The following is a 20,376-nucleotide window of genomic DNA, read 5'->3' as shown; positions in this document are numbered from 1 at the left end:
GATAATAATTTATTTACAAATTCCCATTCAATTTTTTGCAACAAAAAAACTCGTTCAATGAAATAATAAATTTGATCATAACGCTAATTTTACCATTTTCAGATTGAAGTATTCAACATATTGTTCATTCGTGAGCAGGAAAAAAGGCATGTTGTCCACTGTATGAGTTGTGCAAGGAAACAGTCTCCGAACTTGGAAGGTTTCGTTTGTTTGGAGGAATATAAAATGCAGGAATTATGCGATGTTTACGACAATTTCATTCTGCATCCCACCATAACTGCTTCAACAGAACCGTACAGGCTGTTATAAAAATGACGCATAAATTGGCAATCTGGCTCCCGAAATTTTTATATTCGCGTAAGATCCTATTATATTCGAAGCAATGACACCACTAATTTTTATTCATTGATTTCTGTTGATATTGGTTTTCTACTTGATTCTCTTTACATGTAAATATTTGTGACCAAAAGGTTTATACACCTTTTAGTAGTGTGATTTTGTATTGAAGATTTTATCAAAAAGGAATCATTGGTCTAAGAAAATTGTGGTAATTCGAATTTCTTTGCTTTTGTGGAACTGTTGAATTTTACTTGGCTCACGATGAATAATTGAATTCATCGTAGAAACACCAAATTGTGAATAACGAAAACAAAATTTTAATATATATATCCGTCTGATTGCCAAGGATTTATAATCGCAATAGAAGAAATTGCTAACACTGCCACTCGCAACTGATGTACAACATTTTAATATTTCAATTTGCTTTTAGGATCTTGTAGATTATGTAATGAGTGATAAATTGTAGATAGGTTGTAAATAACTTGTCAATAATTTTTTTTTTTTTAAGATTTTGATGTTTAAACTCCAAAAAAAGGTGATCTCATAATCTGTAAGTAGCTCATTATTGTAAATAAATATTCAATTCTAAATTATTCTTGCACAGGATAGTGTTGAAACTTTTGCATCAGACCGAAATTTCTGATAAATTATTTTTTGGAGCTAATAATTTATTGAAATGTATAGTATAATTTTATGCAGATTTTTCAACACATGCTAGTTTTTTAAACTAGTTAAAAGTATAAGTTTTTTCCTTGAATTTAAATCATGAACATAATCAAAACAGTATGTTAATTCATAGTCTAGAAGTTTTCTATTTGAAGAAGATAAGGCGAAAAGTTTTCTGTCGATTAATTTAATTTATTGGTATTGTTTCTTTATAATCATTTACATCAGCAATTTCGACTTTTTAATTTTAAACGATTGAATTGTGTGTACACCAAATTTATTTTCTAATTTACAAATTTGGACACTGTCATTAACCAAGCAATTTATTCATTGTTATTAAGAGAATTTTTTATTATATATCATTATTTTTTTTTATTTTGACTTTAATTATGTAATTGAAAAACAAATTTTTAATTATACCCTTATAGTGCCTTCAGTTTCATTTAAATCAAATTTCTCATTTAATTCCAAATGATTCATATCTATAATAATTGTAAGAAAAAAGTAATAGTGGACTTTAAAATGAGACATCTTAGGGGTTGCAATAAATGTTCTTTCTATAATAGATTTAGAAAAATAACGATTGATTTGGTCTGAAATGAAAGAATAAATGCTAAAATATAGTGGATTTTTCAGAATTGAAATTACAAATTGAGTGAATTCCAGCAATAGAAATGCTATATTTTTGAATATATAAAAAATAATTTCGTAAAACAGATGAATATCTAAAAGTTAATACATATATTACATAGAGAACATATTTCTGATAAACCGATCGAATCTAAATTTTCAATTTAAACAAAAACCAAAAAATATTAGAATAGATGTTTGACTATTGTAACAATGTAAAGAAGCACACTTTTTATGAATAACTTACCTAGACTTCGAATGATCATCAGCTCAGAATGTTTTTGTTTAAATTTTCTGTTTTTTATATAAAAACTTTCTGATCTTTCGAATTATTTATAGAATTACTAACACTGCCAAATTGTGATATAATAGTCCATTTTGAAGAAAAGTAAACCAGAAGATTAATACGACCCTGGGTTTGAAGGTGCCTTCTTTAACAACATTTCCCTTAAAATCTCAGGGGATTATATTTTTCATCAAGGCTAATTAGTTTCATTTTTGTTATTCCTTGTTTATATTAAGAAACTAGTTGACTTCTGAATTCCTTTTCTGTAGTTGTGTATGATCTTTTTTATCTTCATGGAAAAGTCTGATTTCTAATTGTGTTGAACAATTCTTATGTTTGAACTAGTTTGTAAGTTGTATTTATATTTACATAATAAAAAAAATCACATTTTATGATTGTTTATTCTTTTTGATACAGAAATAGAACATTCATAGTTCCTTTTTTTTGAGGAAATCTCTCATTATAGAAACTATGTAGTTCTTTTATTCAAATTAAATTTATTGCATGTCCCCAATAAATTGAATTAGGAAATTTGAGATAATATGTGGATTGTACTGTATTTATCAGAACTGGTTGTTTTTGTCGATACATTATTTATACTTTCTCCATTAGGTAATTAGGAGCTTTGAAGGATTGTTGTCTCTCCTCTTTTGATGTTATTTGAATGCTTTTACACTTTGATAGCTTCCGTAGAAATCCTTGAATTATTATTTCTGGATGAAAGGAGCCTTTTCGGAGATATCCAGTATCAACTCAAAATTTACGATCCAGAGATCTCAGAAGATGCCTATTGTAGTTGTAGGCAAAACGTTAGGAGAAATTTGATTTGACCATTACTGTGAAATCCTTCAGTATTATTTGAGATAATGGCTAATGATGGTTTGAGATAATGGCGTAGATCTATAATGTGAGAAAAAGAAGTTTAATAACAAAGTTTGCACCAAATCACTCGAAATAATTTTTCTTTATTACCAATTCGATTGTTCTTATCTTATACTGGGTGTTCTTGAATTGGAGTTAGGAAGGAAAATGAGAGATTCCGTGGGTAATTTCATAAATAAAATGACCCATAAATATGAGCCCGCCAACGCCTTGTTTCCGACATACAGGGCTTTTCTTATAGTCCCACTTTTTTGTGATGCTTAACCAGTTTATCGAATCTTTATTAATCTTAGCTACAGAGTTGATGAATAAGTACCAAAACTTATAATTAATTTAGTCATCACAGCTACCTAACTAGATCTTTATAATAAATCTATCGAAACAGATTGGATATACAAAAAAACTACAACTAACCAAAAAGTGTAGTACTGAATCAGAGTTTCTTTTTAAATTTTTCTCAACTACCAGTGGTTCACAATAAAATAATTCTGGAGGAAAGAAGCGAGCATCCTTTCAGAAAAAATCCTCCCTGCAGATTTGTATTCAAAATTAGGATATCACATGATGAAAACTAAATTGGAATATCTATGCCAATTCAAGTTAAATATCTTGTGAAGGCAAGGGGCTATGAGAGAAAAACTTGAACTTGTGGACTCATGTTATGAGACTTTTTTTCTTGAAATGACCAGAGAAATCTGTTATTTTCATTTGTACCTCCAATTTAGGAACACCCTGGAGATATAGCCAATTCAAAACTGATGTCTTCACAAATAAATCGCAATTTGAATGAAACGCAATAAATTTTACAACACAGCCCAGACAATTTTTTGATGCGAATTACTCAGTTCAGTTCTTTGATAACTACATATTGAAATTTTATGGAGATTTTCGTTCTTCGTCTTTGTGAGATTTCATATTTTGAAAATCATGGGGGGATTAGTACCCCCTCCATTTCTACGACCTTGGCTAATGACTTTGAATATTTCAAAGGAAGGTTTGAAAGGAATTACTGAATGAAAAAAAAAATCATCAAACTTTTATCACTTCTTCGAATTATTACAAACTTACAACAAAGATATACTTCCTAGTATATATACAAATAACAAACACAACAAAATTTCCGTTCAATTAGGTATTGTAAACTATGGTAATAAGTAGGATTTACTGACAGTTGACAAATTCGCTAGTGCTGGGGGAGAATTGTCGTGAACACTAGGGGTTGGTGGAGGTTTCGGTTTACTCATCATTGAACCAATTTCCATGAAAAAAAATCTTGTAAATTTAACTAGGCCTATATGCAGGGCATACTGTACTAATAAAGCTCCAAATCCTTTGTAAAGTCCAAACACCCCTTCAGACGCTAAACATTGCTCATAACAATCTGCAGCTCCTGTATAGTTTGTTAAAACAGCAAGAACTGAACTACCATTATCCAAATTATCGATTATTGTTCGTGTTCCCTGTAAATTTAAAAAATTAGTCATGCAATTACTATTACTTCCAGAGTTTTAAGTGTTTTTTTTGGTACTGACTTTGAGACCATATACATCAAATTCAGATGAATAATACATCTTTTTTGTTTCATTAACCGATTCTCAATACTTTGCCGACATTTTGAGAATTATTAAGTTTGAATTTCAGGACAGTTCCTGAGATTTTTATCAATATAAATAATTGTTTAAGTCTCACCTGTAAGTGTAAACGATGAACAATTGTTTCACAAGGATAAAAAATGATATCACTAGCAATCAGGGATATTATAGAAGCTGTTAAATTGATATCTTGATATTCGCCAGAATTTTTTGGTAGAGCTCCTGTAGTTTCGTGCTCGGATTTAACCTTAGCATGTAGAACTTTAGTAGAAACACTTTTCACCATAAGGGAGAAGAGATATTTGGCCAAACCTAATGTTACTGTTGGAAGAACAAGTGCCCAGATTGGTATCAATCGACCTTTGGGACCATCATTCCAATTCAACAACCTAATAAACCCTTCTTTGAATACATCAAGTATTCCAGGTTTTTCACTTGCTATTTCACTCTGCACTGTTTCAACAAACGAGGCAGAGTAAAATGGAGTTACTATAGCTAAGCTGACACTGAAACATTACTCCCAGTAAATTAACACTGTAATGCATAACATTTTCAATCATATTTACCATTTCAACATAAGATGTTGAAAGAATTGCTTCAGTCCACTATGCATAGTGATGGTGCTAAAAAAAATAGCATTATAAAAAGTTGGAATATTTATTCCACACACTTACTCAGGCCATGGTGTGACTCTTGATATTAAATCTTCCACACCTAATGACATACCTCGAACGAGTAAAACGGAACCAAGTCCTTTCCACAATATGGTCAATCCTTGACGTTGATGTAAATGATAGACAGATGGGATTAACGTGAATGGCAAAAGGTGATACTTCAATGATGAGGGATGCACCTAGGATATAACCACAAGAATAAAGATTGGGATTATAATGGTCTCATATTGCTGTGCACAGTTAATATTTTAAACTTAACTCTACAGTATTATATAGTTCATTTATGTAATGTTCTGAATGAACTCTCTTATTATTATTACCTGACATTGCCTGCGTAATACTAGAAATGGATGGCACAATATATTTTCAGCTACTAAACTGACAAAAGATACTCCTGAAGCCACATATCCCTTGAAACTGACTTCTAAAAATGAAAATTTACCTATTGAACTGAAGCTACTCTTGTAATTTTTAATCAAAGCAATAATGTATTTACATATAACGTATTTACTGTACCTTCGGCATTAGGACTCATGTAATGAGAAGTTCTATGAGAATATAAAGAATGAGGAGTTCTTATTCTGGCATTCATATACTCCTCTTGTGTTCTCAAGAATTCATCTTCGACATTATATCCAAACCTTCTGCTTTGAAGATATAAGTCATTTTCTTCGTGAGTTCTGGGATTGTTGAGTGAAAAATTGAAATTTTTCCCTGCCATTGCGATTTGGTATACCAAATTGTTGAAATTTTCAATATATCATTTATATAGCTCAGATCGTTTGTTCAGAATTTATATTTAACATAGACATATCTCTAATCAACAGAGAAAAATGGCAATAAAAACAGATCGTCTGACAAATTCTTTTTTGAATTTCGATTTATTTGATAAGAACAGTAATACTACTGTCAACTTGACAAACGATTTTAAGGTTAGCAACTAGCAACTATTTCTGTAGGTGTTGGGCCGCGAAATGATTAGTTCAGTAAGATGCGGATAGATGACTAGCAGTCAAATTTTCGATTCATTTAATGGAAATATCTAAAAATTGAGACCTTTTAGAATCAAACTGATTGCAGATTTGTATTCGTCGTGGTCGAATGCTTCAGCATACAAGGTTTCAGACCAAAAAATTTTTTGTACGAAATTTATCAATCGAATTTAGAACTTTTTATGGAGTATGTATTTGAAAGGTTTCGAGGACTTAGAGATCAATTTTCATTTGAGATACTAGTATGATGAATTGTGAAACATTTCAGCCTTTCCTTTTTTTCTTTTTCGATTTCGATCAGAAATTACTGGCAATTCTTGCATTAGTTCAGCCTTTTTCCGCAAAAGTTGACAAAATGAACTGAAAATTTGGCGCTGCGATCGCTTGTTCTTGGATGCGACATAAAAAATTCAAAATTTGATGTATTGTATTGTGAAAATGATAAAATTTTAATCTTAAATATAAAATAACAGGACATGTGAGCATCTAGGCTTGAATATTTCCACGAGTTCATTTAGTTACTAAAATATTCGCCGTTCGGGTTCCCATCCCAGAATTCTATAGTTGTTGTGCCGAGGGAATAATTAATTCAGTAAGATGCGGATAGATGGTTCTTCTGATTTGAATTTTAGATTTCACCGAAAAACTGGCATAATTCGATTGTCACCAGATCTGTATTAGGCCTTGATCATATTGTTAGCGTTTTTTGAGGGGTTTTTAGATAGTGATGTTGAATTAGGTTGCGGTGTCCCTCCTCCATCCCCTTAATAGTCATATAACAAACGAAATGAATCGATTATTTTGTGCATGCTGTTGAAGTAACCATCAACAAAATTGTAGTTGTCATATCAACTACTTTTAATTCAAACATTAAAATAAATCATTTCAAATTCTTGTCACTTGTAAACGAATCGGACTTATGATCATAGAAAGAAAAATGTGCAGAATGAGCACAACTATAATTTGTAAAATAGTGTAATTTGTAGAACATCGTGTATAATTGAGAAATGGGGAAGGGTTAGGGTAACAAGAAAAGCTAACATTCCCATAATAATAAAATATATATTTCAGAAATTTACAGAAAATGTGACTTGAGTTGAATCTGATTGCATTAAATAGATTACAAACTCAAATTTAAGATAAAAATAAATTACATTAAGAAAATTATTAGATCACAACAGAACAATTGTCAGAATAACGAATATTCAATAGGGCCATACATAAAATATTTCAAGTCATTTCATACTGTGTCAATAAATTGAATCATGTGTTTAGAAAATATTTACTACAATTCAAATCAAACTTAAGTAAATATTGATTAATTGTGCCAAAATTCTACCTTAATGAACACATATAGCTTTTTATATGGAGTTTATTGTATGCAGCATGAGTTTTTGTGTCCATTTTTCAATTTCAGTCGTGACTTAGGACGGTATTTCTCAAGAAATGCCAGCTGTTTTGCGTTGATAGCACCTCGTCGTTTCCTGCAAAAAAAAAAAACAATTCTTATGTTAAAACACTGCAAATTTAATATTGATTTCTCTTCGCATGCATGAAAAAACCACATACACATCAATATAAAAACATTATAAGGAATATCTAATGTTTTTCCAGAATCCTAATATCATTCATGACTACACTTAGAATAGTATACTAACTGACAAAGAAATTTAAATTTAATTGTTTTTTGGTAGAACAGATAGTTTAGCAGCAAGGAGTAAATGATTGAATTTGGAGATAAAAATCGTGAAGGTTTTTTTATGTGAGGGTTAGACGACGTGAACCTCAGTTTGATGTTGAGCGTCATGTACACATCAATAACAAATTTATTAAAAAAAAATGTTAACCCTTCGTTTTTTTCCGAATTTCAATCATTTACTCCTTGCTATACTTTCTATGTTTTACAAAAAATATAAATTTAAACAGCTCCTTCTGTGTGTTGCAGTTTCTTTGTCAGTTAGTATATATTCTGTGTCAAGGTTAGAATGAAAATCCGATGCGAGTGATAATTTGCTACGTATATCCAATGTCGCATTGAATTTTCAATATATCCTTCCATTTCACCAATGAATCATGCTTCTTTCCAGCCCATAAAATGAGTATGATACTTTTCATATATATCCTTTTGTTGTTGTTTGAGAAATGGATAAAAACGAGTTTCGTGTATTGATAAGATTGTTTTTTGATAAGAAAAAATGCTGTGCAAGGAGAGTAATGGCTTGATAAGTGTTACATTTAGACTGTTACATCGAAACAACGGTTAAACGATTATGTTGTTTTCGAATTTGGCTCTAATGAAGAAGTTATTGCCGAGATTGAAGCTCATTTCGAAAGCAAAGACTAAGCTTTCTACCGAAAAAGTAACCAAAAGCTAGAGGAGCATTGGAGTAGATGTATCACTCTTGAAGGTGACCATATAGACGAAAATAAAGTAAAATATTCAAGAAAATCTGATCTTATTACACCCTAAAAAGTGGTTAAGGGAATTTTTCTTTGGAAAATTTTAGTTAGAAAAAGTCAATCAAAATTGGAGATTTGATTTTAGACAATGAGAAAGTCAAGTTGAACAATCGATTTCATGTTGTTCATCCTTTGGCCTTCTGAATAACGTCGTTGCCTGAAATGTAACTGTTGTACAAGCGAATTCCATTAGATGCCAGGTCACGCCCAAATCAAGGAAGCGTTCAACTGTTTTGACCTTTTCATTCAAGGCGGCATTTCCTTTATTTTATGGGAAGGAAAATGACATTTACTAGAACGAATCTAGGGAATATAAAAATATATTCACATAAATCGGGGAACATTACAAATTTCCCACAAAGATTTGTTACTTTCTACATGCCACAAACATTGAATCATTTAGGCTTAAAAAACAAAATTATGATACGAGGGTTACTATTTACGTATTGAGAAAAACAAAAAATAAACAAGTGATTTTGATGTAAAATATTTTTACTGTTTTTCAAAATAATCGCCCTCAAGATCTATACACTTTTGCACCGATCTATACACTTTTGCTCGAAAACTTTCACAAGTTAAATCCATATTTTGGCTGAGATGAACATTTCAATTTACTGTAAACAACAAAAACTGTTCTCGTACGTCAAAACGTTAGTGCACAAAAAATGTCAAATTTTACGATGTCAATATCAGATTTTACCTGGCAATATCAGTGTTGCCAATTCTCAATACATAAATAGTAGCCGTCGTATTACACGTCTCAAAAATGCACACAATATTCCTTTCACGATAACATTTATTGAAGAACTCCTTTCGAAATAATTCAAATTCAGTTATGCCAACAAAAAATCAATCATCAAAACATATTTTCGACACATTTCCAGGAATCTACTTCACTTCTCAGCGCAAAATCTCTTCTAGGTCTTCTATCGACTGGAAATGGTTGCCTTGAAAATTTAATTTGATTTGAGAAAATCGATTGGATATCGAGAAAACACAATGGTCCGGTAAGATAACTGACTTCTGACTTCTTCACCAACATTCGCTATTGTGGTGCAGAACTTTTGAGTTTTTTTGACACAAAGGGTCCAACTCAATCCTATGACTAGTTTTCGAGATACAGAATGTCAAAGTTGGAAAATGGCATTTCTTCAAATTTATATTTCTCGTAGGAAACTATCTTGAATGAAACACTTTTGCGCGACAAAAATTGCTTAAACTGGTTTTTAAAAAAAATTATTGTTAGATACGGGGTGAGTCAAACAATATTCAAAATGAAATTCGTTTAGTTCATAATTCACCCTGTAATTGAAAAAGTCGTCCGTGGAATTTTCCAATTTTTGTCCTTACTCTTAGTTCAAGTGCACTATTTTAATTTCAAACAGTATTGGCTTTGCTGTGACCAGTTTTTGATATATACAGGGTAATATATTAAGAGGGGCAAATGTTATTACAAAAGTTGTATACAATGAGAATTTCATACAGCGTAACGGTAAGAGACACGTTGGCGTTTACTTATTGTTATATCGTCATTGTACAATGAAAGACATTGTACAGGGTGTCCCAAATTCGATGCTCACTGAGAACATCTCAAGAACTTAGACTTAGAGCATGAATCTTCGAGAACCCCTGATCTCTTTTTTTGAAATAAGATATCAGAAAACAGATGATAATAGATATTTTGATTCCTTCTCGAGTTACAGGGTGTTTCTGAAAAATATTTCACCATATATTGGTTCCAGAACGTTTTTTTCAGTAATTTTTGTGGTTCATATAATACTCATAAAGGATCGTAGATATAGCGGAATATTTGAAAGTCATTTTTCAAGAAACGCCCTGTAACTAGAGAACGAATCGAAATATCTATAATCTGCTTTTTGAAGATTTTTTTCTCCGAGTCTTACAGTTTCTGAAAGGCCAATCAACGTAAAATTCAACTTTACAGCTGTCAATTTTATAGTCAAGCGTCATTTGGGTTGCTGAAAGTAAGGTTTACTTTTTTTATTCGAACATTCTGCCAGTTGACACAGTGGTCTAATATTACACGGAAAATGTACGTCAAGCATCATTTTGGGTTTCTAAAAACGCATTTTAATTTTTTTTTACAAGTTGAAAACATAGATTAGTTAATTTTACAACATTCCAGAAACCCAAATGGATTTGACATCGCTGTTTAGTTGAACAAAGATTTGATCAGTCTTTCAGAAACCAGGGGTTAGTGTAGTAAGGCATAAGGGTGAAAGATATGGGAAAACTTACTCTCTGATGAGCTCGACGGCTTCTTCATATCTGAGACCAAGTTCGATCAACGCTATTGCAACCATGCTAGGAGCCCTTCCCAAGCCAGCGATGCAATGAACTGCCACACAGGAGTTTGGGTTGTCATAGAACTGCTTCTTTAATACTTTGAACCATCCTTCCACTACTTCTTTTGGTGGTGACATGCCATCGTTGTAAGGCAAATCGTAGACTTCGATACCTTCATTTTTCAGTTCTTCAGTCTTGTAACTTGGTTCGCACACTCTGACCACTGCAGTAACCTGGTGTTTTTTCAACTCCTAGAAACATATCGACACAGTGAAATGATGAAAACATCAAATGACGTATTGAAATACATAGATCAAAAGGATTCGAAATGTACCAATTTGTTTCGAGTTGGCTATCAACGAGAGTCGAAGGGAATTGGATTTTACGTTTGAAAGCCATTTGCAGCGAGCCTCAGTATTTTGTTATTAGTCCAGACTGTTCGCACACATTGATTATACACCTAGTCACGTATTTGGGACCATAAAATATATTTCCTCTAATTTTGTGGCAAATTCTGTTATACCTGGTAAAACAAACAAAATCGTGCGGGAATATCCCAGTTTGATACAGATTTCATGATTAAATTTCATTATTGTATGTTGGTACTCAATTCTCCTGTCACAGATACAGAAAAAAGTTCCGCTTTTCAGCGCAACTAAACGATATTTATTGTAATATTCCATCAATTTCAATAAAAATTCAGTAAATTAGAGAAAATAATGTATAATACCCTTTCAGAACATTCTAACATTAGTTAATTCAAAAATTAGCTACTTCTGGACTCGTTTTTTAATTTTGGACTCGTGGAAGAATGTCAATGCCTTCTACACTTGTAGTATAAATAACTAAACCATCAATTTATACAGGTTTTCCTAGTTCATCCTATAATTAATTTTTTTTCTTATATTTTTGTTGTCCGGATGAGGCAAATTAAACAGTATTGTATGTTAATTGACAGACTTAATTAATTTTTCAGTTTAATTTTTCACTGACACCACAAAAACTATGATTACCGTCTCGAATATGAGGTTGGAAATTCATGTTTGAATAAAATTTCACACGATTTGAAACTGTTACAATTACGTTTAAAAGAATTTACTATTTCATTATAAGTATCAATTTTTTTCAATTTAGTGTGAATTTGAAATGAAAATTTAAAACCATAAATTTCAAAATAAAAAAACGAAAAATCTCAATAAATGTAGGAAGTTTCAACGAATTCATAGAATAAATCCCCTTCTAGAATTTATGACCGCCCTACACCGCCTAGGCATACTTGACATAAAGTTTTGGAATGGTTGCTGTGGTATATTCCACCAAGCTTGTAGAGCCTCAAAAAGTTCATGTCTACTATGAAATTGAATTAAACCATGCGTAACTCTTTTTTGTGGCATATTCAATGCATGCTCAATAGGATTCAAATCAGATGATGGGCTGGCCATGACAAAATCTGGTCCCACCATTGTACCTTTGAATTTCTTTTACATGCTGGAACCTTTCAATATTTCCCGACATTCTCAGAACAATATCTCCTTGACTTATCAGAAAATAGGACATTCTGACCTATTACCAATCCGCATGTTGTTCAGTCCACTCTAACATAGCTGCGCGATTTTCCCCTGTTAAATGTTGAGCTCTCCAAGGCTATCTGGAATACAGGTGGCCTAAACGTAATCGGTTACTGATGGTTCAGCGTAGAACACTAAAACCATGGGATTGATATAATAAATCCATCTTGTGCTGCCTAAGCTGTTTTCGTATATCTGGCTGCTAAACCCAAGATAATACTGGTGTTGAGAGATTTGGCTACATCCAACTGTCTCATACCTGCTTGGATCATGTCCATAACTCTATTCCCTTGAGCAGTATTCGAATGGTGTCGATGCATGATTGTAAAAATGTGGAGAGATAAGGAGACTGAACAATACATGTATGACTCTAACGAATAACTAATGATATGAAAGATTATCAGTGCTACCATACAAGGTAGCCAGGCGTCAGGTTGTATTGTTGCCGAATAATCTGCAGAAATGAGATTTTTTCGAAGAATACTGCACGATAACAATATTGTTAACAATGAGCTGACTAAGGGTAGAGTTGCAAACAATATCCTTAGATTTTACCAGATGTGTATTATTTTCGACAAATTTTCCGCACTACGCCGCTGGTCAAAATTATATGCTCCAGGCTTACATCAGATAATTTTTCCAAGGAGTTATTCATATAAAGCGTGAACTAAACGGGCCTCAGTACCGTGCCCTTCGGTACGCCACACTGTATACTCAAAGGATCACTGGGTATACCTTCAATTTGTACCATCTGAGATTTTTCAAATAGACAGTGAAGAGTCTCTAAAATAAAGTTTCTGGTTCCCAATGCGTAAATTAGAACTTATCATGAGATAATCATAGCAACTATAATTTGATTGCCGTTTGTTTCGATAACAGTGATACCAAATAACAAATAGAAGTTGTCAAAATTTCAACTTGAACTTGTTTTTCTCCTTGGCGAAAAATTACTAAACGTCTATCAATGAACTACATATTATCATTAATTCAAAATGAAACCGTGTATGGATCTGTCCAATGACGCAACATAACCAAACATCGGTCAATATCATATAAAATTCATATCCGTACTTTATTATTTGATTGTTCAACTCCATATTTTATTGGAGTTCTGGTTCATTTTACGTGATTCATTAATATTTCCACGGCTATGTTTTATCGATTATTTAAGTTTTAATATCATTACTTTTCAATTAAATCACATAAAACTACGCATACGTTACCCTATTCGTTATTTGGTTGGTATGAATGGTGACATTTTGGCTATTTGTTTAGTGTTATTTGATGCTGCATGAATGAACTGTGGTATAGTGCCACGCCCATTGGCAGAGTTATTAGTTATTTCATCCTTTTTTGTAAATTATCTCTTGGGAGGCCATATACCTATACAGGGTGTTCCTAAATTTGAGGTACAAAGGCAAATGATTGATTCCTTGGATAATTTTAAGAAAAAAGTCCTATAAACATGGGCCCGCAAATGCTTTGTTTTCGAGATACAGGGTGTTTCTTGTAATCCAACTTTTTTGTGATGAATATATCATTTTATCCAATCTTTTCAATCTTAGCTACAGATTAGGCAAATAAGTACCAAAACTTATATGTAATTCATTTCCACAGATCACTAAGGGGATCTATATAATAATTTGGATTTTCCTGGCGATTACTAGAAATTTTTTTCGGAATCGGTAGTAGATACTACAAACTACAAGAAACCAAAGAGTCTAGTATTGAGCTAAAGTTTCGTTTTACATTTTTTAAACTAAGAAAATTTCTGAAAGAAAGAAGTGTGCACTGTCCCAGAAAAAATAGCACCATGTCAGATTTGCATTCAAAATAAGCATATTACATGATGAAGACTTCAAATTGGAATATCTACCAAATTTGAATTGAATATCTTGTGAGAAGAAGGAACTTTGAGAAAAAAAACTTGAAATAAAACTCTAACATCCAGTATCTCGAAAACAAACCATTTGCGGGCCCATGTTAATAGGACTTTTTTCTTGATGATGCTCCGAAAAATCTGTCATTTTCGTTTGTACTTCTAGTATATCATGTATACAGATGTGAGTCTTTAATTTGTACATATATTTTAGCAGTTGATTCTTCAGGTCAAAATGAATACTCTTTTCCTTTAGACATTTCAAATTTTTATGATGAGCTATGACACCCCTGGAAATCTGCACGCTGAAGTTTTTTCAGCCATAAGATATGCTATTTTCAGACTGGAAATGAGCTACTATATTAAAAAATCTAACATAAACTCACTTTTCCAATCCATTTGGTGAGCGAAGTTATATTTATAATACAATAAATGAGTTATCGCAATTTTGTTGACGATAATGTTGCTTCATAAGATCAGGATTCAAATTGTAAGTGAGTTAATTCCATTTTCAAATTAAGTCTGTTAGTTCCTTTACCTATTTATCATTCCAAATAAAAAACCTATGCTCCATTTCTTAATTTTTAGACGTGACAACGTAGCAAATATTTAATTCTGTGGGTCTTTTTAACAGAGCTGCATTCAGCCAAAGTACCCAATTTTTTGAATTTCACAGATAATTTTTCTTATAACAAATTACTCGAGATCAGCGTATTATATGAAAAAATTTGAGGAATACATTGAATTTTCAAAATGGCAAAATTCATTAATGACAGTTTGAGAGAATAGATGAACAGGTGTTCAAAATCTCTCTATATAATTTAAGAGTACCTGCCGTTATTAAAAAAAAAATCAACATTTCTACTTTTGTGAATTTGGACTCACCTGAATATAATTATGGATGGTTTGGTCCGATGGCCTGTCTGTGATGAGAAACCTGAATCCTTTGTAGTTGATCTCAGCCGAGGATGGTCTGATGTCAATTTGCCGCATATTTGCACTTATACTCATTCCACCAATGTTTAGAAGACGAATTTACGTAGTAGTTTCAGTTACAGTATAAAAATCGTTCAGAGGATTGAATACTTAGTATATTTACCGAAAAACTCAAAATATACCCGCTCCAGTCCTTCGATGAGTTACGAAAACAATTGGAAATCACAAAATCAAAAAACTAGAATTCTGATATGCCTCTACACATAAATGATGAAGAGATGAGGAAAATGAAAACTGAAAATTTGGGGTGCGATCTCTGATTCAATTCACTTTTCAGTTTGCAAATAACGTTTTTGGCTTTCAGGAGGTCAACTCAATGATGAAAATATATTTTTTTTTAGTATCTCGATTTGGTTTTTTTATTTGTGTTGAGCCTGGCAATATTCCCCACTGTCTAAATGGAACTCCATGAAGGCTAGTACTGGCTCACCAAAATACTGAAACAAAATAAATAAAATATGAGAAAAATAACAAACGAAACAACGCTAAAATAAGAACTAAACTAGTATGAAGTAACATCGAATGAAAGCAATGCACGTCAACGAATTCATTTGTTATGTAATGAAACGATGATTATTAACATCGTCATCAAAATGAGAAAAAAATAAAGCCTCTCTTACGAATTCCATAGAAAAGTCACGCTAAAATCCAATAAAATTTGATCGTAAATTTGTGGAAAGATTGATAAATGATGACGATGATAATAAAAACCTAACGATCGTAGTACAAAACCAGAGGAAATGGCTAATTTTCCACACCAACAGTAACAATGAACAAATAAAATCGATGGGTTAAAACTTACCGAAGGCTTGACCTAGAAATTCAACATTTAGAACAGAAAATTTGCTTTCTATAGACTACCGGATTGTTTATTCAAATTGTATCGGCTCAATTTGAACTTTGCGGAGCGAATTACAAACATTACCCATGAGCTTACCCAAATCATAAGCTAATTGTATTGTACAGTCTGTATTAGTCATTTGCGAAATTTGAACCAATCACAAGCCTTTTCTGAGCTGAAGGCAAAGGAAAGTTTCAGAGCCACACAAACTGCTTCTTGAAGAAGTCTAAACAAAACGAAGTCTTAAGATAATTGACGAAAAGAATGTGAATTTTACACAATGGTTTATTTAGTCCCCCCTTATCTCTCACAATATATTGAAACATTTGAAAGATATCACTTACTTATTACAATGTGGAAGACGTAATAAGTAATGGCATTAAATCAAATATTAAAAGTTCGAAAGTGCTATTGTTACTTCCTCATAGAATATCTCGAAATATCGCAAAAAGCTTCGGATTACGGACGGACTTTTTTTTATTCGATTTTTGGATTCTGCACATTCCAAAACGTCAACTGAAACTGCCAGTTTAGATCACAACTCTGACTACGTAAAATTAAAATTACCATGAACATATTGGAAAAAAAAAATACTCAAAGGTTTTCAACTCCAAAATTTCAGGGGGGGTTATTTTTTTCCTTTGAACCAAAATGAATAATTTCTCGAAAACTTGGCAACGTAAAATTGAAGAGATACATCGTATATATTCATTTATATTTGTTATATAATATTTTATTAATTAATTCTCATGAATATTCATTTGATAGTGCGGAAAATTTGTGTGATAACTGAGCAAAAACTCTGAATCTGATTGGAACCGATGGAAAAAGATATATAACCAACAAACGTTCAGGGATAAACAACATGAATTTAATTGACGATGTTCCCGGAGTAAATATTTGCTTTGGCAATTAAAACAAATACTTCTGAGAATCAATAACTCGAAGTGTTCTTAAACGATCAACATTTCGTTTCAATAAATATGGATACGTAATAGATTTTCAACGTTGACTTTTTATCGATAAATGTGAGAAGATTGGCGAATCGAAGTGAGTAGAATATTTCTGTGGTGAAAACATCATTTTACTTCCTCAATTCTAGATTGGAGCTCGACTAGTTTTTGGAAATGTAATGTTTGCGTAATGTACATTACAACACTGCCGTCTGAGTTGATATTTTAGGACAAAAGATGATTGAACGAGTGAAAACTGAACAGAAATGGTACTTATAAATAAATAGAAATATCCAGAACATGTACGTAAATTCGATTAAGAACTTTGAACTGGTTATTGAAATCTGGATTCGTCAATTCCTGGACATATAATATTTGAATTTCCGGCAATTAAGGTGAATTAAACATGATTAAAGAAAAATGGAATTTTCCATGTAACCAAAATAAAATAAACGATAAGTTAGTTTATTTTCTACATAAAAGTACCAAGTTTCTGTTTAACATTTCTTTCAAATTCAGAATCTAAATTCTGAAAACAACCACATACCAGTAAACAAGTTATATATCCAATATTGTTCACAAATTCACATTATAACTTATAATTAGAATTTCTGTGCGAAATTCTAACTAATTATATGTAAAAAATCAGCGCTTCGAAAAAAATCAAGTGTATAGGACTCGATAACACCATGAAAATATTGTGGGAGTTAAGCCAGAAAGAGCTAGAACTCGAGATGTTAAAATAGTGATATGTCAAACGTCACTGACGTACAGTTCACAGTATGGGTTTTTGCCAATTTGTAATCTTAAAAATACACGGGTATTGTTTTGAGTGGCAAAATGTAAACACAAGATTTAATTATAGCGCAAAAATCAGGTTTAATGGCAATATCAGGGTTTTTTTCTTCCACTCAAAGTTATTACCATACTAGTAAAATAATCTGGAAAATCTAGGATTTAATTGTGCACAGGATTTCATCAACTGTTATCTATTAATAACCGAATTATCTGAAGCTCGACAAATTACTTCGTCACTTTTTTGTTTATCCGTGCAGAAGAAGTCTTCCTTTCAAATTGAAAACATAAATCAACTTTCTGAGGCAAACATTTGTAAAACCCCAATAATGATCAATAATTGTTAATTTGGTAGATGGTTAATACTTAGATAAAGCATATTACCAATAAACGTATCGAAAAATTCTTATATTAGAATAAAAACCGAATTCTACGTTGAATATAAAGGAAATATAAAAAAAATTACTTTTTTTAAATTCCTATCCTATCTGCTGAAAATTGTATTACATCCGGAAAGTAATACATAATATTATATATAATGTAGGTATTCATGTTTATGAAACCTCATAACAAGTTTTAAGATAAAAAATAAGCTGGTGTGCCTTTTACCGACCAATGAAAACCTGAAGGCTGTAAAAAGTAAATGGGTTGGGTTGAGAATGGTTTTCATCATTAAAAAGTTTTAATCTTTACCCGCATTAACTACAAAGAACACTGAGAGACCGAAATATTCAGTAACATCATATATGATTAGGTTTGTTGTACGAGTACAACTTTAAGTTCTGAAAATAATAAATTCGAAATACTTTTTTGGTAAAACTAGTTATGTCCTGTTTATGAAAATTTATATCAGTAATTTAAGAACATTTATTATGAATTTTTTAATGATATTATATTCGAAAATAACGAATCTACACCTCCTGTAGGTATGTATGTATTAGTTTCCATTTGAAACATTTGAAATCAATGATTCAACAATGGTACTTCTAGAATTCTTATGACTTCGACTTCCTGTTACTACCCATATGATTGTAAGTAATCGAGCTTTTATTCCAAGAGAGAGTTGATAATACCTGGATTAGATTAGAAATGTTAATGAATGAATCCGATTCATAATCGAAGATAAATGAATTGAATCAATAACTAGTACTAAAGTGTAACTTTTTCTTTTGAAAATATATCAATCACCGTCATGCTTAAAAGGGCCATAAAATGTTTGATGTTAGTTTTTTTGAGAATAGAAAAAATCTTGATAGGAATAAGAACATGTTAAATCATTCGAGGCAATATTTCAGTATTGTTCTGCACAGAATGTCAATTTCCGACATGTAGAAGTGAAATCGAATGAAATAACCTATTGAAATGGAATACATATTGCGAATGAAATACGCTAGAAATACATTAGACCCAAGTGAAATAAATTGGTTATTGAAGTGAACTAAGATTACAAAGGTTCCACCAAAAAGATAATTATTAATAAAACGTTCTAGTCTCATCGTAAATGATTCAACATGGTGAATTTTCAATTGCTTGGACACAAAGAACGAATCTAAATTTATAATAAGATTCATAAATGAATTTTTTTAAGGGTCAATCATACATACCTCCATAAATTTGTTGGCGGTAATGTGAAAACACTTTTCGATAATTTCGTTAGCTCAACTTAACTAGCTGGATAGGAATAAGGAGGTTAAGAATTCTTTTGTTGGAGCGAGCTAAAAATAAATATTCCTCTCGTAATAAGCCCATAATTGAATCGACACGTCCTTGTGCAAAGGGAACGGTCAATGGTTTCTATTATTAAGTATGAAAATTGAGTTAGAGAAAAAACTCACCACTTTAGCCATACACATTGAAATAGAATTTGGCGATGATTGTAAATAGCCACAAAAACTGGATATTATGAACACAGGCACAGAATACTTATCGCACGTCTGTGGCACAATCTAACTGAGCCAACTTTTCATAGAAAATGATTTGTTTACAGACGGTCACCCCAGGAGCCGAGCAATCTTTTTTAAACTGTACAAGATGGTTTCTTCTCCAAGTTTTCTGTCACTTTGCTCAGTAGTTCCTGCCTATCCTCTCGCTGGCTCCTTCCGATAACGAAAACGAATTTCACCATGATGCTGTTTCGGCTATTTTCGGAATTTAAACGAGGTTATTCCGTGCCAATGACGTCAGTCATCCAACAGCCTTGCGTTTCCAGGAGATAAGTGACGTCATATCTGCGTACGAGAGGGGTGGTTCTTGGAATCCAAAATGCTGGCACAAGCCACAAGGGTTGCCTGGGTGGGCGTTTGTGCTCATGAAATGTATTTGTTGTAGACAGTTTGTAATGTGTCAATTTGCGAATCGATATGGTTGGGTGGGTTCTCCAAGAAATGCTCCGTCTTTTTATTGGATTTTCTACATCGATGAGTTTTCGCAATATCACACAATTTCATCCCACAATTCATTCTTTCAAAAAAATAATAAAATAAAGGTTTGTTTTTTCATTAACCTCATAACTTTTT

At 31.9% G+C, this 20,376-nt stretch overlaps 3 protein-coding genes across 8 annotated transcripts in view; 1 reads left to right on the top strand and 2 right to left on the bottom strand.

Annotated features, from left to right (window-relative positions):
- LOC123685665 (lysine-specific demethylase 6A) overlaps positions 1–2,313 on the top strand; it is a 56,415-nt gene extending 54,102 nt beyond the window's left edge. For all 4 annotated transcript variants that reach the window (XM_045625451.1, XM_045625450.1, XM_045625452.1 and 1 more), the window contains one exon: positions 103–2,313. In XM_045625451.1, the coding sequence (XP_045481407.1) occupies positions 103–309 (207 nt within the window). In that variant the 3' untranslated portion in view covers positions 310–2,313. The remainder of the gene's footprint in view (positions 1–102) is intronic.
- A 1,504-nt stretch (positions 2,314–3,817) lies between these two features.
- On the bottom strand, positions 3,818–6,005 carry LOC123685664 (solute carrier family 25 member 46-like). The gene is made up of 6 exons (XM_045625448.1): positions 5,586–6,005; positions 5,390–5,493; positions 5,070–5,248; positions 4,962–5,018; positions 4,493–4,901; positions 3,818–4,263 (listed from the first exon to the last, which is right to left on the bottom strand). Exons 1-6 carry the CDS (start codon positions 5,788–5,790, stop codon positions 3,946–3,948), a joined length of 1,272 nt encoding a protein of 423 aa, XP_045481404.1. The 5' UTR covers positions 5,791–6,005; the 3' UTR covers positions 3,818–3,945.
- A 1,098-nt stretch (positions 6,006–7,103) lies between these two features.
- Positions 7,104–20,138, bottom strand: LOC123685663 (protein tyrosine phosphatase type IVA 1). Of its 3 annotated transcripts, XM_045625446.1 has the most exons (5): positions 19,696–19,976; positions 19,465–19,575; positions 15,161–15,708; positions 10,781–11,079; positions 7,104–7,545 (listed from the first exon to the last, which is right to left on the bottom strand). In XM_045625446.1, the coding sequence occupies exons 3-5, from the start codon at positions 15,284–15,286 to the stop codon at positions 7,434–7,436; spliced, it is 537 nt and encodes a 178-aa protein (XP_045481402.1). In that variant the 5' UTR covers positions 15,287–15,708; positions 19,465–19,575; positions 19,696–19,976; the 3' UTR covers positions 7,104–7,433. The 3 variants fall into 3 exon arrangements, with proteins under 3 accessions (XP_045481402.1, XP_045481401.1, XP_045481403.1); XM_045625445.1 differs by lacking the exon at positions 19,465–19,575 and having other exon boundaries at positions 19,696–20,138; XM_045625447.1 differs by lacking the exons at positions 19,465–19,575; positions 19,696–19,976 and adding an exon at positions 17,613–17,825.
- Between the last annotated feature and the right edge of the window lie 238 nt (positions 20,139–20,376).

Source organism: Harmonia axyridis, chromosome X (genome assembly GCF_914767665.1).
Source record: "Harmonia axyridis chromosome X, icHarAxyr1.1, whole genome shotgun sequence".
In the NCBI taxonomy this organism is placed as follows: Eukaryota; Metazoa; Arthropoda; class Insecta; order Coleoptera; family Coccinellidae; genus Harmonia; species Harmonia axyridis.
Note: the sequence above shows the minus strand (reverse complement) of the source record. Positions and strands in the feature narration are given on the sequence as shown.